Source organism: Olea europaea, unplaced genomic scaffold, assembly GCF_002742605.1.
Source record: "Olea europaea var. sylvestris unplaced genomic scaffold, O_europaea_v1 scaffold528, whole genome shotgun sequence".
Taxonomy (NCBI): domain Eukaryota; kingdom Viridiplantae; phylum Streptophyta; class Magnoliopsida; order Lamiales; family Oleaceae; genus Olea; species Olea europaea.
In genome coordinates, this window is record NW_019263600.1 from 402,571 (window position 1) to 429,714 (window position 27,144).

General features: G+C 40.7%; 2 protein-coding genes across 3 annotated transcripts; both read left to right on the forward strand.

The window, feature by feature from the left end:
• Positions 1–2,755: 2,755 nt before the first annotated feature.
• Positions 2,756–9,987, forward strand: LOC111388766 (transcription factor LHW-like). Of its 2 annotated transcripts, XR_002701634.1 has the most exons (12): positions 2,756–3,656; positions 4,992–5,213; positions 5,312–5,393; positions 5,703–5,744; positions 5,821–5,880; positions 6,369–8,228; positions 8,337–8,438; positions 8,694–8,834; positions 8,971–9,096; positions 9,407–9,560; positions 9,676–9,828; positions 9,863–9,987. XR_002701634.1 is itself a non-coding variant. In XM_023013565.1 (11 exons), exons 1-11 carry the CDS (start codon positions 3,562–3,564, stop codon positions 9,711–9,713), a joined length of 2,922 nt encoding a protein of 973 aa, XP_022869333.1. In that variant the 5' UTR covers positions 2,756–3,561; the 3' UTR covers positions 9,714–9,987. The 2 variants fall into 2 exon arrangements, 1 of the variants encoding a protein (XP_022869333.1); XM_023013565.1 differs by having other exon boundaries at positions 9,676–9,987.
• An 11,987-nt stretch (positions 9,988–21,974) lies between these two features.
• LOC111388788 (receptor-like kinase TMK3) lies at positions 21,975–25,666 on the forward strand. The gene is made up of 2 exons (XM_023013593.1): positions 21,975–24,627; positions 24,851–25,666. Exons 1-2 carry the CDS (start codon positions 22,287–22,289, stop codon positions 25,354–25,356), a joined length of 2,847 nt encoding a protein of 948 aa, XP_022869361.1. The 5' UTR covers positions 21,975–22,286; the 3' UTR covers positions 25,357–25,666.
• The last annotated feature ends 1,478 nt before the right edge of the window (positions 25,667–27,144 follow it).

The following is a 27,144-nucleotide window of genomic DNA, read 5'->3' on the forward strand; positions in this document are numbered from 1 at the left end:
CATGGTTCATCATAGATTGAGTAAAATATTATTTCTCAAAAATAAATGAATAAATAGAGTAAAGATATGGGGTCGAACATGTATGGACCAAATACCATTATCCACAAACATGTGATTTAGAAAATATACCATCAATTAAATATTGGAGCTCCTAGTTAGTAAATTAAATGTTTGATCGATTAAACATGTGTATTTGTTATTTCATATAGTGCCTGTCATTCAACGTTGCATATCATATTAATATTTATCAAGCAAAATCCAATTTATCGATTTCGTCACACCATAAAGAGATGCAATATGATAAAATATAATTTACTAAATTCTTCTATAATCTCATTAACCACTTTTTACCTATGATGATCTCAATTAGTTGGCCAATGTTCAAATATCTCAATCATTAACAAGTGGTGCAATGCAAATGGAGAAAAACTTGACAATCCCCCCAACTTTTCCCCCAACAACAATTTTTTTTTTTTTAAAGAAAAATATAAGGGGATTAAGGGACAAAGAAAGTCAATTTTCTCACTACATTTCAACATTACACCTATATTTGGTTTAGCCGAAAAGTAAATTAAAATTTCAATTAAAACCAATATTTAATTTTATCTACTCATTTCATGATACTCATAAATTATTAACTACTCATTTCATTAACTTTTATCAATATCTACTGATTTTCATCTAAAACGAATTGGGACATAACATTAGGATTGACTTTCTTGCAAGGTATATGCTTGAAGGGCAAGAGTTACATAATGAATCTTAGACTTCATCCACCAAAGAAAAAGTATAAAACCACTTGACACTAATCAACGCTCTCCATTTCTTCTTCTTATGATTTGTCTACATAATGCAATCGGTACAAATCTTATAGAAGGAATTAGCACAAATTTAATTGAGACTTCTTTCTCGAGTCTTATCATAATTGTGCGCTTGATTAAGGAGTTATAATGTTTTATAAGTGAAATTGTCCTTATTCGTTCACAAGAATTTTTTTTTTAATAATTTAGTTAGATAGTTGACGTCTAATTGTGTATTTCTGAATAATTTAATACTTGATTTAAAAAAAATAAAAAAAATTACCATAGTAATTACTCAATACGTTCACAGACGAGGTCTAATTGTGCAGAAAACAATGAGATGCCTACAAAACAAACCAGCATATTGGTCCCATAAAGTGTCACACCAAGTAGAATATTAGCACAACATTAATTGCATAATTTTTGTTTTTGTTTTTATTTTTGTTTTACTATAACATTAAGTTTCATATGTATCACTTGAATTTAATGTCTTCACTATTAACTTTAGAGTTTAAAAGGGTTAAAAGAAGTGCAATTTCCCTTTATAGTTATGTCTCCATTGAGTTCTTCTTCATTTATTACAAAGAAAAATCATTATTAATAATTAAATTAAAATCTACCATATTTTAATCTGTTGGCATGTAACTGTAATGTACTAACTCACAATTAAACAAAATTAATTATTAAATTTAATCTTCGCTCATGCATGTATTCGCTCAACTATACCTAAATATTAAATTTTAAAAAGTCAATTTTGTATCAAATCAGCAGTCTATTAAATGGTTAATCCTATTTGGTAATTAATTTATACTCGAGCAAGTATATCCTCAAGATAAAGAAAGTAAGAAACAAATATGGTTGACTTCAAATCATGATTAAAACTCAGTTAATCAAATCAAATATTTGAGTGAATTATTTCCTTTTTTTTATTGAGAAAATACCTAGAAAGCTCGATCGGCCAAATTTTGAAAAGTCAAAAATTATTTATGAAACTAATTTTTTTTTTTTTTTGGAATTTAATAATTTGTTGGAACAAAAGCAAAAGTCATATCAAAATGGTATTATTTGATCTAGCTTTATGTGTATGCAAAAAGTGAGGACCGTCATGAATAAACAACTTCTCTACTATCAGTACTAGCCGTCTTTAGAGATCAACCTCTAATTGCCCATTAAAAATCAAAGTTAGAAGTAGACGGAAGATTGAAAGATACAACTTCAATTTTGTTTGGAAAAATCCACCCCCACCTTGACTTGAGAAAGGTAAAAATTGACGATCGAACCAGTAGGAAATTATTTAATAAAACATAATTTTGTATTTGCATAAAAGGGAAATTTCATTTTCAATTCCCGCAAATCTTGAATATAATAATATAGGAAATACAATTTGACCATCCAACTCCAGAACTAGAAGGTTACATTTTCTTCTATAGTTGAAAATAAAATATAAACCATGCGTATATAAATGGAGTAATCCAATAAATCATTTATAACTTTTCTTTGAAATTATAAATTTCAAAATTTCACGAAATCGTGTTACTTGAATTACTTTATAATGTTCGTCGAGAACTTTTTGAAGTAAAAAATTATTTTTATGAGAAAATCAAAAATAAAACATTTTTATGCAATGGGGTATTAGAAATATTTCTAATAAAATAAAAAACAATTAATTGGAACCCTGTAGCCCTTGTGAAAAAAATTAAGATAAATAAATCAAGATATTCCTTAGAAAAATTTAAAATAATTTAAAAAAAAATACTCATTTATTAATAAATTTCCTGTAGTTCTTTCTGTCAGTTTTTAGAATTTCTTGAGTTGTGTATTCTTCTTTTTTTATTTATTTTTATTACACATTGAAGAAAACAGTTCTTGATTAAACCAATTCCAAAAGATTCTTTGTACAGTCCCCAAAACGCACTGACAATATCCTACCCTTGGCCTCTCCTTCCCCTCGACCTCGCACCCCACCAAATAAATTAGTTGAAAATGACCAGAAAACCGACTGAAAGACCCACAAATGGTAGACTGCAATTTCTTTTAAACTTCATCCTTGTTTCCATTACCCTATTCTCATTGATTAATCATCACGTGGCTCAATTTAGCACACTTCCCCCATCATCTTCCTCACTAGGAAAGCACACATTGAAACAGAAACCACAGTTCATAAGTTCACCTCAACAACACAGGCACACAGTGGCTTAAAGTTTTGCACTTAAAAAATCTTCAGCTCAAGAATCAGCGCAAGCTTCCATCTTTTCTCACAAACTCATATATTAGATTTTTATCTAGTTATATCATTGTAATTATTCAGTTTTTTCCCTGAAAAATGGAGAAAATTACTGCTTTGGTTAACTATGAGCTCAGAGCTTGTGGGATAGTGTAGAGTTCTTTCTTTAAAGCCAAAGGGTTCTTGTATTTTCATTTATAATTTTCCCTTTACTTTTTCTTTTCCTTCTCTTTCCTCTCTGAAGAATGGGTTGCAAGTGCATGATATCAGGGAATTGGGTTAGATTGAGGAAAAGAAGTGGTGGGTTGAGAACAAAACAGGCAGGGCGTGCGTCTTGCAGAGGAGCTTAAGCTTTAAGCCTAAAGGGAAAGAAAATGTTTTCCCACAGGGAAGACTAATTAAAATAATTTTCCCCTATCCTCTCTGTTCAGGATTTGATCTCTTGAAGTGAATTTTTCTAGGCACATCCAAGAATATTGATATATTCTTCTGTTCATTGGTGCATTTGTTGTACTGCTCCATTTAGTTGTGTTTGCAATGGGGTATCTGTTTAAAGAGGTTCTGAAGACTCTTTGTGGAGTCAACCAGTGGGATTATGCTGTTCTCTGGAAAATTGGTTGCCAAAACCCCAAGTAAGTTCCATAAAAAATTAAACATTTTTTCACTTTTTTTATGAAAACTTCTCAAGAAAATCAACCCCACTATTTGGGATTTTAGTATTGCTTTTCAATTAACTGTGATGAAATTTATGATTTGTTGTAATAATGTTACTAATTGATGTGTCCTCCTTTGCAGTTCCTTTTGGCTAATTTTCATGAAATCATTTTCTTTTCTTCTTGAATTTTGTGCTGACCTTTGTTAATAGAAAGCAAATGAAAATAAAAGAATCCCAGTCTCATGGTACTTGCTTGCTCAGAGCTCCGGCAAAACAGGGAAACCAAGTGCAACTGCTGAACTTACAGTGTTCAGTCCCTATCTTTGCCAATTTTTTCTTTGACCAAATTAGAGGATGATACTGTATTTGTTTCCTTGTTATTGGCTATGTTTTAAATCTGCCTAATCTTTAAACAGGATTTGATTTTGCTTTGTGTTTGCTTTGTGATCTGGTAACTGTCAGTTTATACATCTTTGGAGTTTTGTGGTTGGTCCATTAGCTTTGTCTTGGAGAATCTTAAGAAATCCTTTCTACTGTTATGATTTCCTATGCATAAATTTGTTCATTTCTAAATATTGTCTTTCTTGTTTGATTCTATATGTTCTTAAATTCTTGTCTTCAAAAATTCCGGGATTTTGTTTTTTACCTCTGTTTTTTCACTGCCAAACACTAGAAAGCATACACGAAATTGGGAGATTACACTTATGTATTAAAGTACTGTAATATTGTCGAGGAGTAAATATTTAAACTATGAGGCCTTTTGAAAGGAATCAGATATGAAATGTCTGAACTAGACTATTTTTCATTCTAACGTATGAGAGTATCACGCTTTTGTTGAAGGAGATTGAATCCCTATGCAATCAAGAACTAGTGCGAACAGAACTCTCTCGATTTATCCCTCTAGCATAGAATAGCCAAGATATAACATTGTGTATCTCAAACCAAATGCACTACATGTGTACGTGTACATGTATGGTGCAGTAAGAAAAACACTGTAGAAGAGGTATTGATAGACACTTTGCACTCGGAAATTATGGAGATATAATTCTAAAATACATGCTACCAAACTTGTTCTTTTCCACCATTATGTATCCTAGTAACCTGTATGCTAACCCTCCATTGACAACTTGTAATTTTTTGCAACCCAACCAATGATCTTCTATATATCAATGTGATATGACTTACCAAACCCTTGGTTCTCCACGAATGATTAGCATATTAATATTAAAATGTTTTAACATATGAATATAGTTTGGATTGTGTTTCTTGGAAGATCCAACATGCTGATTTTGTCTAAATTGTGATTTGGCAGGCTTTTAATTTGGGAAGAATGTTATTATTCACCTCTATCATGTGCTGGACTACCAGGGATTTCCAGAATTGGGAATCCAAAAATCGGTTATGAAGGTTATAATGCTTCCTGGGTTTTGACTGAAAATCACATTCTACAGCCCAGTGTTCAAGCAGAGAACAAATTGCATGTGCTTGTAAACCAGATGATGACGGACCAGCATGTTAATATTGTAGGAGAAGGGTATTACTTTTATGCTTAGTTGCATTTTTTACTGTATATGAGATTGTGAAGGAGTTGCACGGAGCACAATTTAGTTACATTATAATTTTGTTTTACAGACTAGTAGGAAGGGCTGCTTTTACTGGTAACCCCCAGTGGATTCTTTTGGACAATTTTACTAAAGAACCCCATCCAGGAGAGGTATGGCATAAGATGCTTCTGTTACTGCATATTACTTATGCTCTCCCATCTAAACCACCATAAAATAAAGTTATATTATACTTATTTTTTATGCTGCTAGTACTTCTTCATTGGAAGTCAGACCCTTTTTATGTTTGTATTAAGTTTCACTAGCCTGTATGTAAGCTCAATTCAGTTAAAATGGACTGCTGCAAAAATTTACACAGAAGTGATTCATTCTGGAAATTCATGATATGTATAAATAGTGATCTATATTATGGATCATCACAGTGAAATTCTCATTCTTTTGTTTTTTTTTTTTTTTTTAAGGTTCTGAAAGAGTTGTATCTGCAATTTTCTGCTGGTATGCAGGTATAAATATTCACTTTCTTTGTTTTTGTTTGCTGCTCTGTTTTTGTTGTTTCACTGATTCTTTGCTTTCTATCAGACACTGGCAGTTATTCCTGTTCTTCCTCATGGCGTTGTTCAACTTGGTTCACACTTTACAGTGAGTTCTATTTTTCTTCATTCCCACGGGTCTAGTCAAGGAAGACTTTTGTAATTCTAGATCATTCCAGTATGAAGTTCATATTACTACAATCCAAGCCTTGTTACTATTTACTAATAAACTCGGGGTGGTCATATTAAATTCACATTAGGATTGAATTTTTATTAGCAACCGAAAAGTATATGCTTTTTTTCACTTGTTTTTTGTCATTTGAGTTCAATATAGACTGCCATTTGTTACATTTGTTCATTTTGAATTTTCCATTAAAATATTGACTTAAGTCTCTTTCATAGTCCACCTACTACCTGCAACGAATGCTATTACGTAAAGTAGATGGCTGCCATTTTTTTCTTCCCCTCCCTGATGTTCCTGCAAATCCTCCAGATTAAATTTTGCTTTAGAGTCCAGTAATATAAATTGAACGCAATTCTCAGTCTTTCGATGCTTTATCTGGTTCTTGATATAATGTAATTGTCTTGCTGTCTCAGATAGTGGAGAATATGAGATTTATTAATGATGTGAAGACCTTGGTACTTCAGATGTCATATGCAGCTGGTGGATTACTATCTGATAATCATACGGCAAAGATACTTGTTCCAGAAACAAGGGTATCAGAATGTCTTGGAAATTTCACTCCTGGGGACTCGTATCTTGGATCAAATATGATGAAGCCTACTCCTCCCATTTCTGACAGTTGCATCTATGCTGGAAACTCGACTCAGACTTCTAGATCTGTCAGTCAAACTTCTTGTTCTTTTGTAAGACAAATGTCAAATGGTGCAGCATTTCAAACCTCGAATTTGAATCAAAATCATGTGAAGCCACACGATAACCACCAGGAATCAGAACTCGTTTCAACTGTTAAGTTCAACTTTAATTCCAAAAACCAATCGGTGAATGCATTGACAAAAGCTGATGTTATCCCTTCAAATCCTGAAATTTGGCTGAACCAACAGGCTTCTATGAATATCCCAAGGTCCATGTTAGATCAACAACCTTCTTGCAGTTCATCCACATTGAATAATGGCAATTCAAGATGGGTGGAAAGACAAATATCATTGGTTGATGGAACTCAAGGCCATTTTAGCAACCAAAATGTGTCCACTGGCATTCTGATGTCTGCACAGAGAACAAATTCTGACCTGATTTCCAGTTCTAATGAAGATTCTGTTACTATTCCATCAGCTGAAATTAGTGGACTACATGAAGTTGCAGGTGGCCATGTGAAATCAATATTAGGAACAAATTCTGTTTCAGATACAACGTGTAGGCCATCAAATGGAAATATTGACTCCATGCATTTCACCTCAAGTGGGCTTCCAAACACTAATTCGTCTAAAATAGAACCGTCCTTTTCTGATTCTTCGTGTTATTTGACCACAAATCACTTGCTTGCTCATAGCTCTGGTAGCAAACATCACTACATTGATGACAAATTTGCAAAGAACGAGTTGAAAGCAGCCGAGGACAGATTAGAGAAAAAGGTAATTCATACTAGTAGTATTATCCATTGTCAACATGAAGAGCATCAGAATTTTGCAGAGCTCAATTCTGGCTTTCTTCAAGATGACAGACAACATGAATTTGTACAAGAGATTCTGCCACTGATAAATACCAAATATGAAGATGGATATGTCCAACCTCAATCAGGAGATGATTTATTTGATATTTTGGGTGTTGATTTTAAGAACGAACTATTGCGTAGTTGCTGGGATAGTAGTTTGAACGATCAATCAGATCCGAATACAAATAGTTTGACCACAAATAATTCTTTATCTATGAAAACTCAGGATGCTGCTTCGGAAATATATCCTGTTGACCTAGGAAATTCAGAAAGTGGTATTTTCTCTGTGACAAGCAGTGACCATCTCTTAGATGCTGTGGTCTCCAGGGTTCATTCTTCTAGCTTGGATGATAATGTTTCTTGCAAGACAACATTGACGTATCCAAGTAGCTCCTCTGCACCTAATGCTTCACTTTCCACTGGGAGGATGGGGGTTTCTGATCAACTGAAGGAAAAGGTATTTGGCATTCCAAAATATATGGTAAAAGCAGAAACTGCTAATTCTTGTTCATTTAGGTCTGGATGTTCCAAGGTTGATTCAGGAACCCTTTCGCAAAGTAGTTCCATTTATGGGTCACAAATAAGTTCATGGATTGAAAAGGGTCGTGAATTGAAACAGAGTAGCAGCGTGTCTACTGGATACTCTAAAAAGCCTGATGAAACAAACAAAACAACTCGCAAGAGGCTTAAACCAGGAGAAAATCCTAGACCCAGACCAAAAGATCGCCAAATGATCCAAGATCGTGTCAAAGAATTAAGGGAAATTGTGCCAAATGGGGCTAAGGTGACACTTCTCGTTTCAGGCTCCGAGTTTTCTATTTTCTTTTGAATATAATATAATTCTAAGATCTATTTGTTCTTCTATTCATATGTGTTTAATTTGTTTTAACAGTGTAGCATTGACGCTCTTCTTGAACGCACTATCAAGCATATGCTTTTCTTGCAAAGTGTGACAAAGCATGCTGATAAGCTAAAACAAACAGGAGAGTCAAAGGTGCTGTATTCAGACTTGAACTTCTCCAAGTTTTGGATTCTTTTTGAACTATTCCGAACATTGATCAAACTAGACTTAGGATAGGACATTTAATGATTGCATATACAATACGCTCGCACACATATGCATTCAGGACATAATTGATTAAAAAGAGTTGCATAAAGAGTAATACAAGAGCAGACAGCTAGACCCTGGTTAGATAGAAAATCTTGAAACAAAAATATACATCTGCTTATATTCTTCTGTAAGCTTCAGGTTATTAACAAGGATGGCGGATTGCTTTTAAGAGAGAATCTTGAAGGAGGAGCTACATGGGCGTATGAAGTTGGTTCACAATCTATGGTCTGCCCTATAAAAGTTGAGGATCTAAATCAGCCTCGTCAAATGCTTGTGAAGGTAATTACTTGCATCTCTTACTTCTCAAGATGTGGATAGTTATGCTCATTGGCCCCTGTTACCTAAAGTTACTGGAACTAGCTATTTTTACAAGCTTAGAGACATTATTTTACTTGAATTTTTCCTTTCGAGGCAGATGCTCTGTGAAGAACAAGGTTTGTTTCTGGAAATAGCTGACATGATTAGAGGAATGGGGCTAACCATTCTGAAGGGGGTTATGGAAACTTGGAATAACAAAATCTGGGCACACTTTGTGGTAGAGGTAATGTTTTAAGGAGTATTGACCATTGCATTGAATTTGATCTTGAATTGGTTTTTTAGAAGACATGGTCTTTATGCTTTTTATTCGAAGCTGGTAACTTTTATTATCAAAATATTGAAGGTGTTCATGAATGCTGTAATCCCAAACACCCCCCCCCCCACCCCGGTCCCCATCTTCTTTCTTTTCCTTTTTCTCTTGGGGGTGTGGGGGTGTGCTAGGGTGTGGTTGGCTGTTTCTTGCAGTACAACCTCTGGTGTGATATGTTATTGAAATCTCTGGAACATCCATTTACATGTACTCTTATGATCAGGCCAACAGGGACGTAACGAGGATGGATATTTTTGTTTCACTTGTTCGACTCTTGGAGCAAACTGGGAAGAGTGGTGTAGCACCTGCCAAGGGCATTGATAATGAGAGCACAATGATTCAACAATTTCATCAAGTTGCATCCATTCCCGTAACTGGTAGATCCCGTAGTTTGCAGTGATCCATTTAATATTAGAATTTTGGGTCTGGATATGTTATGAGCGAGCAAAGGTCATGCTCACCATGAATAACATTTGTCCGGACTAATCTCAGGTTCTGATGACTCACAACTTTTGGCATCCATGTGCTGAAACCATCGACATTGTTTTGGAGCCCGAGGGAAACTTAGGAGACAAATTATACTTGATCTAATTTGATGGATTAGCTGATGTAAACATTGTTGCCTCTTTTTTATTCATTTCTGAACTCTTTTAAGTTCTATTAGCTGGAAGGATAATAGTGTTTGGTCTTTCATTTGCAGTGTTTTCTTGGTATGTTGATGTACAGTAAAGATTGGTGGGATATTTATTAAGGGCGAGAGGTGTTTTATTAAACATATTTTTATGGCCTGCTTCTTGATTTTCATCTCTTTGAATTCCTGGTTATTTGTTCCTCTCAAGGGTAGTTGTAAAAGATTGTGAAAAGCAAACGTTGATCTCCATCAAATTCATGATTAACAGTAAAAACTCTGTTTTTATTCACAGGCCTTCTTGCTTCCATTGAACGAATTGTATCTGAAAGAAGCAAGAAGGTTAACCGCTTTCACACATACAACATGGGTTTTGACAACTATCTCATGTAACAATAAGTTCTAGGATATTTGAAAATCCCAATCAATATCCCAGGGTAGATTTGAGATAATTCTTGGTTTCAGCTGTATTGTCTCGGACTTGAATCAGAGACCTAACCTGTGAAGCACATCATCGCACTTTATGATCCAACCAATTGGGAGAAAGAAAGATACAAATTTATTCATGAAAAATTATTATAATCATACATTATTTGTCACGCTCAAAATTAAGTAAACCCACAATGAAATGAAATCAGCGACCTGTAATTGATTCGACAATGAATATCAGAATATGCCTTCCTAATCATCGTAATCAAGCGTATAGCTAAAACCAGAAAGGGAATGAGAGTTGCATGTCTAGGAATTCAGCGCCTGTCATATTTCAATCCGAGGCCTTTGACCTAACACTCACTTAAAGTACCACCTCCTAGTGACGCTTGGACTTAAGAGGTCTAATAATTCAAGAAATTAAGATGTTCCAATATGTCACTTAAATGTGATTTTATTGAAACGAATGAGTGATGTTAAGTTTGATATTTTTAGCATCTAAACAAATGAATCTTTATCTTCTAGATCAAATTGTGACGTAAACGTGTTCGTTTTTCACAAAACAAGAGTCGTGCAAAGTTAAAATTATATATGTTACGCTTCGATCTGATACGCCTTGGAACACTCACCACCATATATTCCGACCTGATAAAGACCCGTCCGAAGTGATATCAGCAATTTCTGCAACCTAGTAGCACGCTGCGAAGTACAAGCGATCCCTACTACTGACCTGACCGCAGCACCTCGCCCCCGAGGCCAAGTGGACCCTGGTTAGAAGATCCGCAGCCAATTTCAGAAAGAGATTTGTGCCAAAATCCTTCCTGCACCTAAGGTTTAAATTGATTTGACGTCTCCATGAGGCTAGTTGATGTGACTTATCAACTTTATGTCAATTCAACTCAGAATTAACAAGCTGTCCGCCCACTCTACAGACGCGACGGATTGACGCCTATGAGCGGACGCCTCATACCGTCAGATGTATACACGCGTCCCACATCCAACGGCTTATACCACCTACAAATACCTAAGGTTTGGCAAGAGCCAAAGGTAATGAAACTCCTACTACATAGCACTCCATAGCAAGCTTATATATTTTTCTCCTCCCCCTTATCATTGATTTGCACAGCCCTTGGGTACTGTTCCGAGATCTTAAACCTGACTTGACCGTCGGAGTGTATATGGTTGCCACCACTCTCGCTGGTCCCGACCGTGGGCGCCTGACTGTTCGCTGATTGTGCGCAGGGAGGAATACGTGGAGTACCTCTTAGTTGGCTACGTAGAAGGACCAATTTTCGAGGTCAACAGATTGGCGCCGTCTGTGGGAAACACTTCCCATTCGAAGTTTTGCATTCTCCATCGGAGAAGTTACCGAAAAAATAGCGACTAACCCTGAAAAGGAGACGTTCTTGAAAAAGAACAAAGTCGAGTTACAATCCAAGTTCTCACTACCCTTGAAAAAAGAGATAGGATGAGCTATAGGAATGAAGACGACAACCCCATGAGAGAGGCCTCTAAAGAAGAGGTACTCCATAACAATATTACTCATCAGAGACCACATCACCGGCGTCACCGAGGTGGAAGAACAGCCATACTCACTGAAGGAGTGGCTCAGATAGCTGCAGGTATGAGAGACATCGCAGCTCAGAATATGGCAATGCATGAACTCCTCATGCAAGCCCAGGGTCATCAGGGCTATCAAATGCCCCAAGGATCTTATCCGGTGCGGGAAGCCCCTGTATCTTACTCCCGAGGCCACATGAGCCGGCACACGGAATGTCCCCTCGAAAGGGAAATGAACGCCGAAGCCACATCTTATGTGCAAGGGAGTCAGCCATCAGAACCACGCTTGGGGGACAATTTTCCTCAAGAACATGAGGACCAAAGGTCGGTAAGCGTCTTCGACCGGATAGGGGAGGGTCCTAGCAATAGGGTCCGCCCAGCAAGAGGATCAGTTCGTCCAGATCACGAACAAGAACATGCTCCCCCTCCTCCCAGAAATAGGAGAGACAGGAGGAACCTAGTCGATTGGGAAACTCGAGGAAAAGCACCTCCACCTCCCCAGAACATCCAAGATGATGAAGGGTCAGATGGGCCCTGTCGATCTTATGGGATTGACGATGATGATGATAACCTCCCTTTCTCAAGGGAGATCCGAAGCTTCCCAATGCCAGTAAATTTCATGCCCCCTAAGATCCCCAAGTATGAAGGAAAGGGGATCCGGAGAAGCACCTCACCAAGTACATGACACAGATAAGCCAAAGGGGAGCCTCGCTTGCTTTAAAATGCAGAGCCTTCCATTTAACGCTAGGCGAGGCCACCGAAGTATGGTACAACAGGCTTCCTCCCCTAAGCATTAGAAGTTGGCCAGATTTTAAAAAAATATTTTTGAACTAGTACCTCTCACGCAGGGAAGGAGAGGCACCAGTGCAACGCCTGCAAGATACGAGGCAGGCCCCTGGGGAGACGCTGAAAAGCTATCTCGCCAGGTTTACAGACGAAATCACCTATTGCGAACAGATCACTGACAGAGAAGCCCTTTTAACCCTGAAAGGTGGGCTCAACATGAACACATTGTTCTGGAGGGACGTGCGCAACAAGAATCCCTCCACATATGACGAGCTGGTGGAAATGATGAGAGTGAAAATTGTTAGTGAAGAAATGATTGATCATCGCAATCGTGCCGCGCAGGGACTCCCTCCTCCTCAGAGGCAGGTAGGTCGAGGACCCGCAGCACACCTTGTTACTCAACAATGGACCCAAGAAGGTCATACAATAGCTCCCACATCCGGACAGGCCCTAGCTTCTGCCACATTGAATGCAGTACCGGTGTTGACATATGATAATGCCCCTGCCAAAGCGGTACCACCTGGAAGAGCTGATAACAAGAAGAAGAAGAAGAAAAGGTCAAACAGACCCTTGGAAGGGGCAAGGTTTTGTACATTCCATCAATTCTATAGACATGACACTAGTGAGTACCAAGACGCCAATCGAAGCCATGATCGAAGCAACCCGCACCCTTCCAGTAGGAACAAATACCCTCGTAGATCAGCCTCCCCGAGGAGGGGAGGGAGAGGTCACAGGGAACAATCTCCTCGGAGAAGAGAATCAAGGGACCGAGGTTAATCAAGACAGGGAAACCAAGCCCAATTTTCTGGAAGCCAGGTCATTAGGGAAATTGATACTATCATTGGGGGACCCCACGTCGGTGGCAACACCAGGAATGCCCAGAGAAATTACACAAGGGAAGTAAAGGAACCCCAATTATCACTTACATTGTCAACGAATGGCTCCAATCACCTTCTCACAGGAAGACTCAAAGGGGGTTCACCACCCCCATTGTGATGCATTGGTTGTAAGAGCCATAGTAGCTAGAAACGGATTAAAACGCACGCTCGTTGACAATGGCAGTTCCGTGAACATATTGTTCGGCTCCACTTTTGACAAAATGCAAATAGAACATGGGTTGATCCCCATGACCGACCCACTATTCGGATTCACTGGGGACAGCATAATCCCACGAGGGCGGATCACCCTGCCTGTCGAGATGGGTTCGGCACCCCTAGTGGCCCAGTACTTCATGGAATTTTTGGTGGTAGATCACAGATCGGTTTATCATGGAGTATTGGGCAGACCTGCTCTGAAAGATCTTTGGGCTGTCACGTCCATTCACTACCTGTGCATGAAATTTTCAACCGAACATGGGATTGCTACGATCCGAGGCGATCAGATGGGCTCCAGGGCATACTACTTAAACTCGCTGCGAAAGTCCGAGCCCCGACCTATTAATGTAATCCTAACTGAGGTACCCGCTGAAGTCGGTACGGACGTGGAAATGCTCGACGCCCCTGAACAAGGGCTTACCTCTGAACAAGAGGGAGACATCGACATGGAAGAGGTCCCTGAACAAGGACACACTCTTGATGAGTTAGATCCCCGAATAATTGACTCTGAACCAAATGCGACCCCAATGGAAGAATTGGAGACTTTCCCCGTCAACCCAGAAGACCCCAGCCAGGTCTTGCGTATAGGAAAGTCATTGTCCCCTGAAGTAAAAGCAAAGATGATAAACTTCCTGAAAGGGAACTTGGATGTCTTCGCATGGAAACATGAAGACATGGTGGGAATAGATCCTAAGATCAGTTGCCATCACCTTAACATCAACCCTTCCTATGCTCCCCATAGACAGAAGAGGCGTGCCCTCAATCCGAAAAGGTACGAGGCACTGAAAGAAGAAGTAAACAAACTTAGCCGCAGTTGTTTCACAAGAGAGACCATCTATCCAAGGTGGATATCCAACCCGGTCCTGGTGAAAAAGCCCAACGAAAAGTGGAGAGTATGCATGGACTTCACGAACCTAAATAAGGCGTGCCCCAAAGACAGCTTCCCACTTCCAAGAATAGATCAACTTGTGGATTCTACTGCTGGACATGAACTACTGAGTTTCATGGATGCATACTTAGGGTATAACTAGGTACCCATGTTCCGACCTGATGAGGAAGCAACATTGTTCATTACGGACAGGGGTCTGTATTGCTACAAAGTCATGCCCTTCGGATTAAAGAATGCCGGAGCTACATATCAGAGGTTGGTCAACATGATCTTTGCCAAACTCATTGGCAAAACCATGGAGGTCTACATTGACGACATGCCGGTCAAAAGCCTCCAGACAGTCGAACACGTAAGTCACCTCGACCAAACTTTTCAGATACTTAGAAAATATAATATGAAATTGAATCCCCTCAAGCGCACCTTTGGAGTGGCATTGGGCCAGTTCTTGGGGTATATTGTCAATCAGAGAGGAATTGAGGCGAATCCAGTGAAAGTAACGGCCTTGCTAGAAATGCGGTCACCTCAGAAATCGAAAGAGGTCCAAAATCTCAACGGTCGGATAGCCGCACTCAGTCGCTTCATCTCCAGAGCCACAGATAAAAGCTTGCCTTTCTTCAATGTACTGAAACAAGGAAAGAAATTCCAATGGACTTCGAGGTGTGAAGAAGCCTTCGAGGCTCTGAAAAAAGCACCTTGGAGAGGCGCCCCTCTTGTCAAAATCTCAACCGGATGAGTCTCTACTGCTGTACCTAGCGGTTTCAGATGTGACGGTCAGCGCAGTCCTAATCAGAGAAGAAAATGAGCGCCAATTGCCAGTGTAATACATCAGTAAAGCACTTCTCCCAACTGAAACAAGCTACCCAGACATGGAGAAACTGGCACTCGCCCTTATCACAGCCTCAAGAAAGCCGAGTCCATACTTCCAAGCCCACTCAATACAAGTTCTCACCAACTTCCCACTAAAGTAGGAGATGCAGAAAACAAACGCATCAGGACGCCTGCTAAAATGGGCAATCGAGCTCAGTGAGTTCGATCTAACGTTCCGAACTTGACATGTCATCAAGGGTCAGGCCCTTGCTGATTTTTTGGTTGAGTTTGCCAAGGCCCCAGAAATGGAGGCGATAATGGAACCGACCGAGCCCCCTACATAGAAACTGTTCGTAGATGGGTCCTCAGGAGAGGTTGGCGCAGGGGCAGGGATTGTATTGGAAAGCCCAGAAGGCCACAAGCTAAATTGTGCAGTGAGGTTCGGCTTCAAAGCTTCGAACAACGCTGCTGAATATAAGGCCCTTCTGGAAGGTCTTAGACTCGCCAAGGAGATGCGGGTCAGGAGGCTCCTAGCGAGCAGTGACTCTCAGTTTATAGTAAATCAGGTCAATCGAAACTTCGCAGCCAAAGATGGTAGCATGATTGCGTACTTGAAGTTGGTTCTGGACATAACTCCTCACTTTGAAAGGTTCGAACTGACTCAAGTCCCCCATCTAGAGAATGCACATACAAACGTCCTTTCAAAATTGGCCAGTAGCATGGATTCAGAGCTTCTAAACGTCGTCCCTATTGAGCACTTATCAAAGTCCTCCACCCCTGAAGGTGGAGAGATACTATGGATAGAATGCACCCCATTATGGATGCAGGCCATCATCACCTACCTGAAGGAGCAAACACTGCCTGCTTCTAGAGGCGAGGCGAGGAAGTTAAGAAGAAGGGATGCCCACTTCGTCCTGCAAGAAGATACCCTTTACAAGAGAGGTTTCACCTCGCCGCTTCTTCGATGCGTAGGAAGCGAAGAGGCCACATACATACTCAAGGAAATCCATAAAGAAATCTGCGGAAATCACTCCGGAGGAACAACTCTGGCACACAAGGTTCTCCGTCAAGGCTACTTCTGGCCGACCCTGAAAAGGGATGCTTGCCAGTTTGTCAAGAAATGTGACAAGTGCCAGCGCTTCTCGAACATACAAAGACAACTTACTCAGAGCCTCTTCGTAGTAACCAGTCCTTGGCCGTTCACCAAGTGGGGCATTGACTTCATTGGCCCACTCCCAAAAAGGGAGAGGAAGTGCAACTTTCACCATTGTCGCCATTGACTACTTCACTAAATGGGTCGAGGCTGAATCCCTTGTCAGGATTACAAGGCTAATACTACCAAATTCGTCTGAAAAAACATCATTTGTAGATTCGGCATTCTCCACTCCTTAGTGTCTGATAATGGAAGGCAGTTCGACAACATGAAGATGCGAGACTTATGCGACGAACTGAGCATAAAGAAGGACTTCTCGACACCTCATCACCCCCAAGCGAATGGGCAAGTTGAAGCAGTGAACAAGACTATCAAACACACCCTGAAAAGGAAACTTGATACCTCAAAGGGGGCCTAAGTTGACGAACTCCCCCACGTCCTCTGGGCTATCAGGACTTCTTGCCGGACTGCAACCGGTGAGACACCATTTTCCATGACCTACGGAGCCAAGGCCATGAGTCCGGTCGAAGTCGGGGTCCCATCACATCGACGAATACATTTCAATGAAATCAGCAACGACCAGACTTGAATAAGCGAACTACACCTCCTTGAGGAAAGGAGAGATACCTCCCAAGTGAACTTGGCAAAGTATCATCGAAAGATGACCCGTTATTACAACTCCAAGGTCAGAAACAGAACTCTTCACCTGGGCGACCTCGTCCTCAGAAGAGTCTTCCAATCTTCAAAACCAACAGGGTCAGGAGTGTTTGGCCCGAACTAGGAGGCCCTTACCGCATCCGCAGGGAATCCCGACCTGGTACCTTCGAAATCGAAGATATGTCGGGAAAGGCGCTGCCTCATCAATGGAACATCGAACACTTGAGGAAGTACTATCAATGATAAGACTTTGTTCCAATTCGATCTCAATATGTTAAAATGAATCGACTGTTCTGATCTGATCTCAGTTTTAAATTCCCTAAGTGCTGGAATTGCCTTGGTAAAGGGTAGTGTAGTTTATCTCAAGTAATGAAGCTTCGGTTCCGAGCCACATCAATTAGTAAATAGTTTCTTCAGTCCTTCAAAGGGTTCATTTAAGCAATCCGATCTTCAATTATTAGCTGATTAACGTTAAGGGGCTCTTTATGTTTTCTTAAGTGGTCCTATCTCAAATTGTTAACAGGTTAGCATTAAGAGTTGCTTCATATTCACTTAAGTGATTCAACTTATATTAACTTGAGTGGTCTGGTCCGTAGTTATTAACTGGTTACTGTTACGAGGCAATTAGTCTGACGCTTGTCATTCATACAAGTATGAACAGATAGAAAAGATAAAAAAGCAGAAGCACAAATACTTAGCAAAAATTTCATTTCATTGAATAAATTTAAGTACAAGAAGGCCGAAGCCATTACAAAAGGTAGCCCTACTCTGCTGGAGGGACTTCTACATTGCCCGCCTCCGGTGCTTCCTCGGTAAGCCTATCAGGCCGACCTCCAGTTGACCCTCCGAACTCTGCCTCCAGTGAGGAGATGTCCAAAGTAGGGTGCACCTCCTTCAGTCGACCCAATAAGCTTTGGGCACTCCATGAGGCCCAGAAGTTGGCGAAGTCGTCATACAGGGGATGGTCTTCAAAGTGGTCGATGAAGTTCTGGACTGCCACCTCCCCTGCAGACTTCAACTCCTCCTTCAAAGAGGCAATCTCCTCTGACTGAGCCTTTGCCTTCTGCCTCGGCTCCGCCTTCTCTTTGTTGGAAGCCTCCAGAGCCTCGGCGGCAAGCTTGTGGTGCTCATTGGCGTGATCAAGCCGCCGAGTCATAGCAGCCACTTGGCACTCCACCTCATACAGCTCCTTCTTCAGTCGCTTCACTTCTGCTTCGGCGGTAGTTAGCTGGGCCTTAGCTTCATTCTTCCCCTCTTCCGCCTATGTGGCCTTGGCCTGGGCTGCTTGCACGGCATCCCCGTAGTGTATCGCCTCCTTGAGGCGCTTGGCGAGGTCCTCCCTCTTGGAGTTCAAATCCTTCACCAAGCCCTCAAGTTTGATACTTGTACTCAGGGCCTGAGCCACGCAGTCGCTATTCGCAGCCACCAAATTCTCAGCTGCGCAGGAGGCAGTGTGGTCCCTCCACTCTTCAATCCAGTATTTGCTGTGGACCACCGCCACCACAGCTGTTTCTGGAGGAAGAGCCTCTAACACTTCCCTTACAGGCTCCTCCGGGTTTGTGCCCAGAAAGTCGACCTCCTTAGTGGGATGGAGCCTCTTCCTCTTCTACTGCCCCAGCACTTGATCAATTGGCACAGCAGCGAGGGGCGTTGTGGCCGAGGTAGTGATAGGCTCGGTTGGGACGGGCCTCTTCTCCGGAATGGCCACCCCGATGGGAATTGTGGTCTGCCTCAAAGCAGGGGGTGGCCTCGCCGCAGTTGGGCGTTTTGGAGGGGCGCACCGGCATCCTCTTATTAAAGTTGTCTGCAAAGAGCGAATAAGGAATTAGTACAAGTGCTGAGAGTTCGGAATAAAAAGCAGAGACTTCGGTCCAGTTACCTTGGGATGCCATCAGATCGTGAGTAATGAAGTGGATGTTCTTTCGGATCAGCCTATGGTAAGACCTCTTCTTTTGAGGCAGCTGATAAATGATGTAGATGGTTTCAAAGTCCTCGGATGACAGCTTGCACTGAGAAAGAGCACCTACAAAGGAAATGTAAATGTTAGGCGCAATTCGAACCGAAGAGAAATATAAGGAAAAATAACTACTATACTCACTAAGTGTTGAGTACTTCGTCGGGATCGTAAGAGGCGCCAGGGGGTCCCCCTCCATCATGTCCCATTGCCCTGCGGCCCAGCACCACGAGCTCTTCTATTCTTTGATGGAGCTCGGCAGATCGAGCACGAATGGAGTGTGGAAACCCCATGAAGTAAGGTAATACCATCCCCGAGTCTTATGCCCCCCCGGCAGTTACCATAAGTATATAAAGGGTCTGGAAGACGGAGAGGGGCATCTCCACCCCTAATGACGTCTCTTTCCACAACATCCAGGAGCCCACCATTTGGCTCCAGGAGTTCGGATTGAGTTGCGTTGGGGCTAGCCCATAGGATCTAAGCACCATCCTAAAGAACGGGTGAACTGGCAGCCTAAGTCTGGCCCTAAGGATCGCCTTGCTAATGGCCACACAGCCCGGCTTAGGATAACAGGCTCTCTCTTCCGGCCCAGGGAGGATTAAATCTATACCATCAGGGATCCTATACTCTGTCCTAAGTCTCCCCAGGTCGGTCTCTCTTAATTTGGATGGATAATCCGATGCCCCCCAATACACAGAAGTATCTGCTGGGCTATCCGGTCGCTTCCAAATATTCCCCCCCATTATTGCATCGGCTATTTCTGAAGAGGTCGCCACAATGGGCTCGTCCATCCTCATTAGTTCTAAACCACTCCCCGAACCAGAACTCCCCTCCGAGGCCATTATTTCAAAATTTAAAAGCCCAAATAGGTACTAAACTTACGAGTTTGGAGGTTTTCCTAGCCGGAAATGGTATAAGGTCACCGGAAGTTCAATTTTCTCGTCGGAATTGCTTAAAAAACGTCAAAAATCGCCAATGACTTGAGAATAAAATATAGTGTTTGTTTCGCAAAGGTAGAAAGCCTTAGAAAATCTCAGAGTCCTCCTTTTATAAAAGATAAATCCAATCTCCACCATCGAATTCAAATGCGATCAATCTAAGATCAATCTAAGCTGTTCATCGCATATTCAATCTAGGCCGTTGAAATGAAACGCCAGATTTGATCTACTCCCGGGATGTCGCTATGACATTCACGTTTGCTTAAAACGCGTCACCTCGGTTACAACCAGCCGTCAATAATAATAAGTAGCCGCAGCAGCCTTTTAGGAGAATGGACATGACACCCAACTGTCACATTGGAAACACACAGTAGTTGTCAAATCATTTGACATTTGAATCGCCTCGGATGCTGCATTCCCTCACATACTTTACAAAGTTTTAGCCATCCCTCAACGCGTCGGCCCTGTGGGTCAGCGCACTGGTGGCGAATAAGCTCCTCACTCGACTTTACAAAGCTTGGAAGCACCTGAGGCGAATCCCCCTGTGGGTCATCGCCTCAGCTCTCCGTTACCTCCCATGCTTTACAAAGTTTTGGCCATTTCCCAACGTGTCGGCCCTGTGGGTCAATGTATCGGTGGCAGATGAGCTACTCACTCGAAGTCCCATGTGGGTTACCGCCTCAGACGCTTGGCACATCTGCCTAGGATCATAACCTCGATTACTGCAAAAGATCAACCCCCAAACTCTCACGAGTCGCGGTCCGGTCAGGAAAGCAAGCCTACCCATGATATAAATATTCTACCTGGACTTGGGGGACTACTGTTACACTCCGATCTGATACGCCTTGGAATACTCACCACCATATATTTCGACCTGATAAAGACCCGTCTGAAGTATTTTTGAAGTGAAATCAGCAATTTCTGCAACCTAGTAGCGCGCTGCGAAGTACAAGCGATCCCTACTATTGACATGACCGAAGCATCTCGTCCCCGAGGCAGAGGCCGAGGCCAAGTGGACCCCGGTTAGAAGACCCACCGCCAATTTCAGAAAGAGATTTGTGCTAAGATCCTTCCTGCACCTAAAGTTTAAATTGATTTGACGTCTCCATGAGGCTAGTTGATGTGACTTATCAACTTTATGTCAATTCAACTCAGAATTAACAAGCTGTCCGTCCACTCTACAGACGCGGTTGATTGACGTCTATGAGCGGACGCCTCATACCGTCAAATGTATACACGCGTCCCACATCCAATGGCTCATACTACCTATAAATACCCAAGATTAGGCAAGGGGCAAAGGTAATGAAACTCCTACTACATAGCACTCCATAACAAGCTTATATATTTTTCTCCTCCCCCTTATCATTGATTTGCATAGTCCTTGGATACTGTTCCGACCACTTAAACCTGACTTGACCGTCTGAGTGTATACGACCACTACCACTCTCGCTGGTCTCGGCCATGTGTACCTGACTGTTCGCTGATTGTGTGCAGAGAGGAATACGTGGAGTAGCTCTCGGTTGGCCACGTGGAAGGACCAATTTTCGAGGTCAACAATATATATTCTGAATTATAGCTATGTTTATTGTAACGTTAGATATAACTCTAAATTTTCTAGTACGTGATAAAAGACGCAGAAGCTAGAAACGGAGAGATGAAGGTTGACGAAGGTTCCGTGACTCATGGTTAAAAAAATAATAATAAATAAATAAATAAATAAATTATGTTTAGGCATGTTGCTTTTTTAAAATAACTTATTTTAAACATGTAAATCTTGCATTAACTAATAACAAATATTTACTTATAAGGAAACTTCTAAGCTAAGCCAAACATGATAGTTTAAGTTTATATGAGTTTTTGACAAAAGCAGAGAAACAGAACGGAGAGAGAAACGCGATCATCGTAGAATTGTATTAGTCTGTTTGGGTTTGATCCGAATAATAAGGATTAAGACCTATAAAAAATCTATTTTTTCCGTGTCCTTTTCTCCTTGTAATTATCACCAATTGTCTTCTAAAGAAAATACAGAACAGCCCATTGCAAGTATTCTTGAATTTGCATGCAGCATTAAGAAAATCAAGGTGTGTCGAAATTTTTTGATATTTGAGTGCGTTTTCTTTGTACTTTCTTGTTTATGCACTCTTTCTTTTGCCGCCTTGAAAATTTTAAAGTATGGGTCTGTGTGGAAATGTTATATGAGATAATGCAATGAATATGGATTTTGATCCAAGAAAATTAGTCTTCATTGTTAATGTGGTGGTGGTGTCTTGCATTTTGGGAACTGTTAGTGGTGTCACGAACCAAAATGATTTCAAGATTCTGAATAATTTTAGAAATGGGTTGAAAAATTCACAGCTCTTGAAATGGCCTGAAGGAGGGAATGATCCATGTGGCCCTCCTGCATGGCCTCACGTGTTCTGTCAAAACGGCAGAGTAACACAAATTCAGGTTAAGGGGCTTGGTTTACAGGGACCTTTGCCTCAGAATTTCAATCAGTTGGATAAGCTTCAGAATCTTGGACTTCAAAACAACAAATTCAACGGAGATTTGCCTACGTTTAGTGGTTTATCCAATCTTCAATTTGTATACTTGGATGATAATCAATTCGATACGATCCCAGCTGATTTCTTTGATGGGCTTAGCAATGTTCAGGTCTTGGCTTTGGATAATAACCCCTTTAACCAGAGCAATGGATGGTCCATACCTAGTGAGCTGGCGGAGTCTTCGCAGCTGGTGAATTTTTCGTGTTCGAGTTGCAATATAGTTGGGCCAGTGCCTGATTTTTTTGGGAAGTTGTCATCTCTCACTATGTTAAGATTGTCGTATAATAGGTTAAGTGGTGCCATCCCACAGACGTTTCAGGGCTCAATGTTGCAGGTTTTGTGGTTGAATAATCAAGATGGGGGCAGGATGACCGGTTCTATTAATGTTATTGGGTCTATGGTTGGTCTAACTCAGGTATGGCTGCATGGGAATCAATTTACAGGACCGATTCCTGATAATATCGGTGATTTAACTTCCTTAAGAGAACTCAAACTCGGTAGAAATCAACTAGTTGGTATGATCCCCCCAAGTTTGGCCAATATGAATATTCAATTATTGGATTTGAGCAATAACATGTTTATGGGTCCAATACCAAAATTTAAAGCGGCAAATGTTAGTTATCAGTCAAATTCATTCTGTCAATCTGATCCTGGTGACCAATGTGCCCCTGAAGTTAGTGCACTTTTGGACTTTCTTCACGATGTGAATTATCCGGGAAAACTTGCTTCTCAATGGACTGGTAATGATCCATGTAAGGGACCCTGGTGGGGGATTACCTGCAATCCTACGAACCAGGTTTCTATCATAAATTTGCCGAAGCTTGGACTTAATGGTACGCTTAGTCCTTCGCTTGTGAGCTTGCCATCATTGCTTGAACTTAACTTAGGAGGAAACAATCTACATGGCATAATTCCTGTAAATTTAACTTTGTTGAGATCGCTAAGATTGCTGGATATAAGTGGGAACAATTTTGAGCCACCATTACCGAGATTTGGTAATGGTGTGAAAATAATAGCTAATGGTAATCCAAAATTAACCGGCAATTCACCTAAAGGATCCCCCACACCATCTGATTCAACTGTCCCCCCTTCTTCAAATCCTGAATCATCTAACAATTCTTCGCCGCCATGGTCAAAATCCCAAAATTCTAAACACTTCAGACTACTTGTCACAGTGGTTACAGCTGTAGGTGCTACAGTTTTTACTTTTCTTGCACTTCTTTTGGCAGTCTATTGCCTTAGGAAGAGAGAAGAGAAAAAAAGGGCTGCTGATGGCTCCTTAAAGCATCCTAAATATTCATCTGATCCTAGTAATAGGTTGAAGATTTCAGTAGCGGATAACTCTTCCTTAGAGGCTCAAAATGGTATGAATACCGCAAGTGGAACTAGTGGTAGATTGGAAGATTCTAACGTGCTTGAGGCTGGAAACTTGGTCATTTCAGTTCAAGTCCTTCGCAAGGTGACCAATAATTTCGCACAAGAAAATGAGCTTGGGCGTGGAGGTTTTGGATCAGTTTACAAGGGAGAATTTGAAGATGGAACGAAAATAGCAGTTAAGAGAATGCAAGCCGGGATAATTAGTAACAAAGTGTTGGACGAATTCCGATCAGAAATTGCTGTGCTTTCAAGTGTCCGACACCGGCATCTTGTATCCCTTTTGGGGTACTCTGTTGAAGAAAATGAAAGGCTTCTGGTTTATGAATATATGCCTCAGGGAGCTCTAAGTAGACATCTTTTCCGTTGGAAGAGCTTGAATTTGGAACCTTTGTCTTGGACGAGAAGGCTTATAATTGCTCTTGATGTTGCTAGAGGGGTAGAATATCTTCATACTTTAGCGCGCCAGAGCTTTATACACCGAGATCTCAAATCATCAAACATTCTTTTGGATGATGATTTTCGGGCAAAAGTTGCAGATTTTGGATTAGTGAAATTGGCTCCTGACAAAGAGAAATCTCTTGCCACCAGGTTGGCTGGAACGTTTGGATATCTTGCACCGGAATATGCTGGTAAGAAAATATTCTTAATTAATCTGATATGGATTATGCTCTATCATACTACTGTTTGCAAGTGTTTTGGGCACGGGAATTACGAATTGATATCGTTAATCACGCTGCTTCCGGCATTATATACAATATGCTATTTTGATCTCAGTTTAATTATTGATGTTTTGCACCATTTCATTTTTGCCTGCCACTCTGTCTCTGCTGATTCATATATCTGTTTTTTCAGTGACGGGTAAAATTACCACCAAAGTTGACGTCTTCAGTTTTGGAGTGGTATTGATGGAACTATTGACGGGATTAGTGGCACTTGATGAACAACGTCCTGAGGAAAGCAGATACTTGGCCGAGTGGTTCTGGCAGAGAAAATCAGACAAAGAGAGTCTTCTTGCTTCCATTGATTCTACCATTGATGCGAAAGAAGACATTTATGAAAGTATTTACATCATAGCTGAACTGGCCGGACATTGCACTGCTCGTGACCCAAATCATCGTCCTGATATGGGACATGTTGTGAATGTGTTGGCTCCGCTTATTGGCAAATGGAAACCAGTTAAAGAAACAGATCAGGATTCTAGTTTCGACATTACTCTACCTCTCCCTCAAATGTTGAAGGGCTGGCAAGAAGAACCTGCTACTCAAGATCTCAGTGGTCCTAGTCAAGATAGCAAAGAAAGCATACCTTCAAAGCCATCAGGTTTTGCAGATTCATTCACTTCTTCTGATGCTCGCTAAGTTAGTCTTTCCGTGAAAACGTTTGTTGCCTTTACCTACTAAATTGCTTGTCCTTTGTATCAGTTATGCTATTCTCACATTAGCGAACTAATCAACCTATTGATATTAGAACTCTCAACATACTCCATGTCGAGTGGAGGTCATTATTTACAACTGCTTAGACAAATAGTGATTGCAAATCGGGCATTTTGAGGCAATCCATCGTAGGATTGATGAACACATTTAATGTCGATGCGCATTACAAGCTGGTTTGATCTGTGTAGTTGGACGGATCAGTGCCCAGACGTCAAAGTCCGTCGCCTTTGCACACCTGAATACCTTGCATTTTGTTATGTTTGTAGAACTTGCTATACATTCATAAGGCTTAAACTTAATTTCAACCACCTATTCAACTAATTTCCAAAATTAGACTCTGATTGTACTGTGGTTTCATGTAATTATGATGTTAAAGGTATATTTTAACATCTTTTGGAGCTTACTTCGAATCATGCCAAGGGTTGAGATTTTTCTCAGTTTCCTTTAATCATTCGATATTTGCTTGAATCCACGACTATTTGAACCTTAAATTCTCGATATTCATATATTGATGAAATCAAGTGTTCGAATACTTTCATTTCATTGTTCGTGCTTCTCTGCATCACTTGTGGTGGAGGGCAGCCTTCTGTCTATGATCTACTCAGGGGTTCGAGCATTTTTATGTTGTCTTCAAAATTTATAGAACCGTAAATAGATTTGTTCATATAACCACTTCAGTCATGCTCATCCTTTCTCGAAAGTACCTTTTTTTCCTTTCCGTTGTCTTCAAAAATTTATAGATCCATAAATAGATTTGTACATATAGATACTTCAGTCGTGCTCGTCATTTCTCGAAAGTATCTTTTTCGTGGGAACATTGAACATTGTCAACCAGAAATTATTATGTTCATTATATTTTTATAATTTCCTTTACTTTGCAACTCGTTCAATGAAAAACATATAGTCATATACCATCAATAACGGGCGACAAAACGTGGCATAGGGCTCCTTAAAACCTCAAAATAGTACATACATACATTTGACAGTAGAAGGTCCTCCATGGAATTTTTTAACAAAAGAACATCAGAAAAAGGAGCAAACGACCCTGAAGTTCAATATTCATGGCGTCCGGGGCTTTGTTGGAGTGTGGCCATTATGGTGCAATGGGTCGGGACCCGCCGGAACTCTCCGCATTTCCCAGTCTTCAGGCATCTCTTTATAATTTCCTAAGCTCGGAAACATTGCAGCTGGTCCACCACTCTTAAAACCCATCTCCTTCCTGTTATAAGTCTTGGCCTTGCACTCTGCAAAATGTGTCAAACTTCACTAATTGATAAAGTGTTTCAAATAATCAAAGATTTGTACACAATATTAGAAAACACACGACTCTACAAGAAAGAAGATAGTGTAGCAGAAAAATGTGTTCTAAGAGAGAGAGAGAGAGAGAGAGAGAGAGAAACCAGAAGCTTGTAGCATCACCAGGGCAAGAACCAGCAGCAGCTGAAAGCATTTGGATTTTGTAATCGCCATTTCAGTGCAGAAGCCTCACAGGGTAAGTTTCAGTTATTCAATTATGCAGGAACTAAGTTGGACAAGCAGAAGTGAATTTATAGAGAAAATTTCTCTTATTAGCTGTGGCGAATGATTGCCCATGCAGCCATTTTTTAGTGATAAGACACTGTGTTCAAACACCATAAAATGTAAATCTTTTACAGCACAACCCTGACGGCGCCGTTTTAGATGTGATGGCATCATCACCATCAATTCAGCATG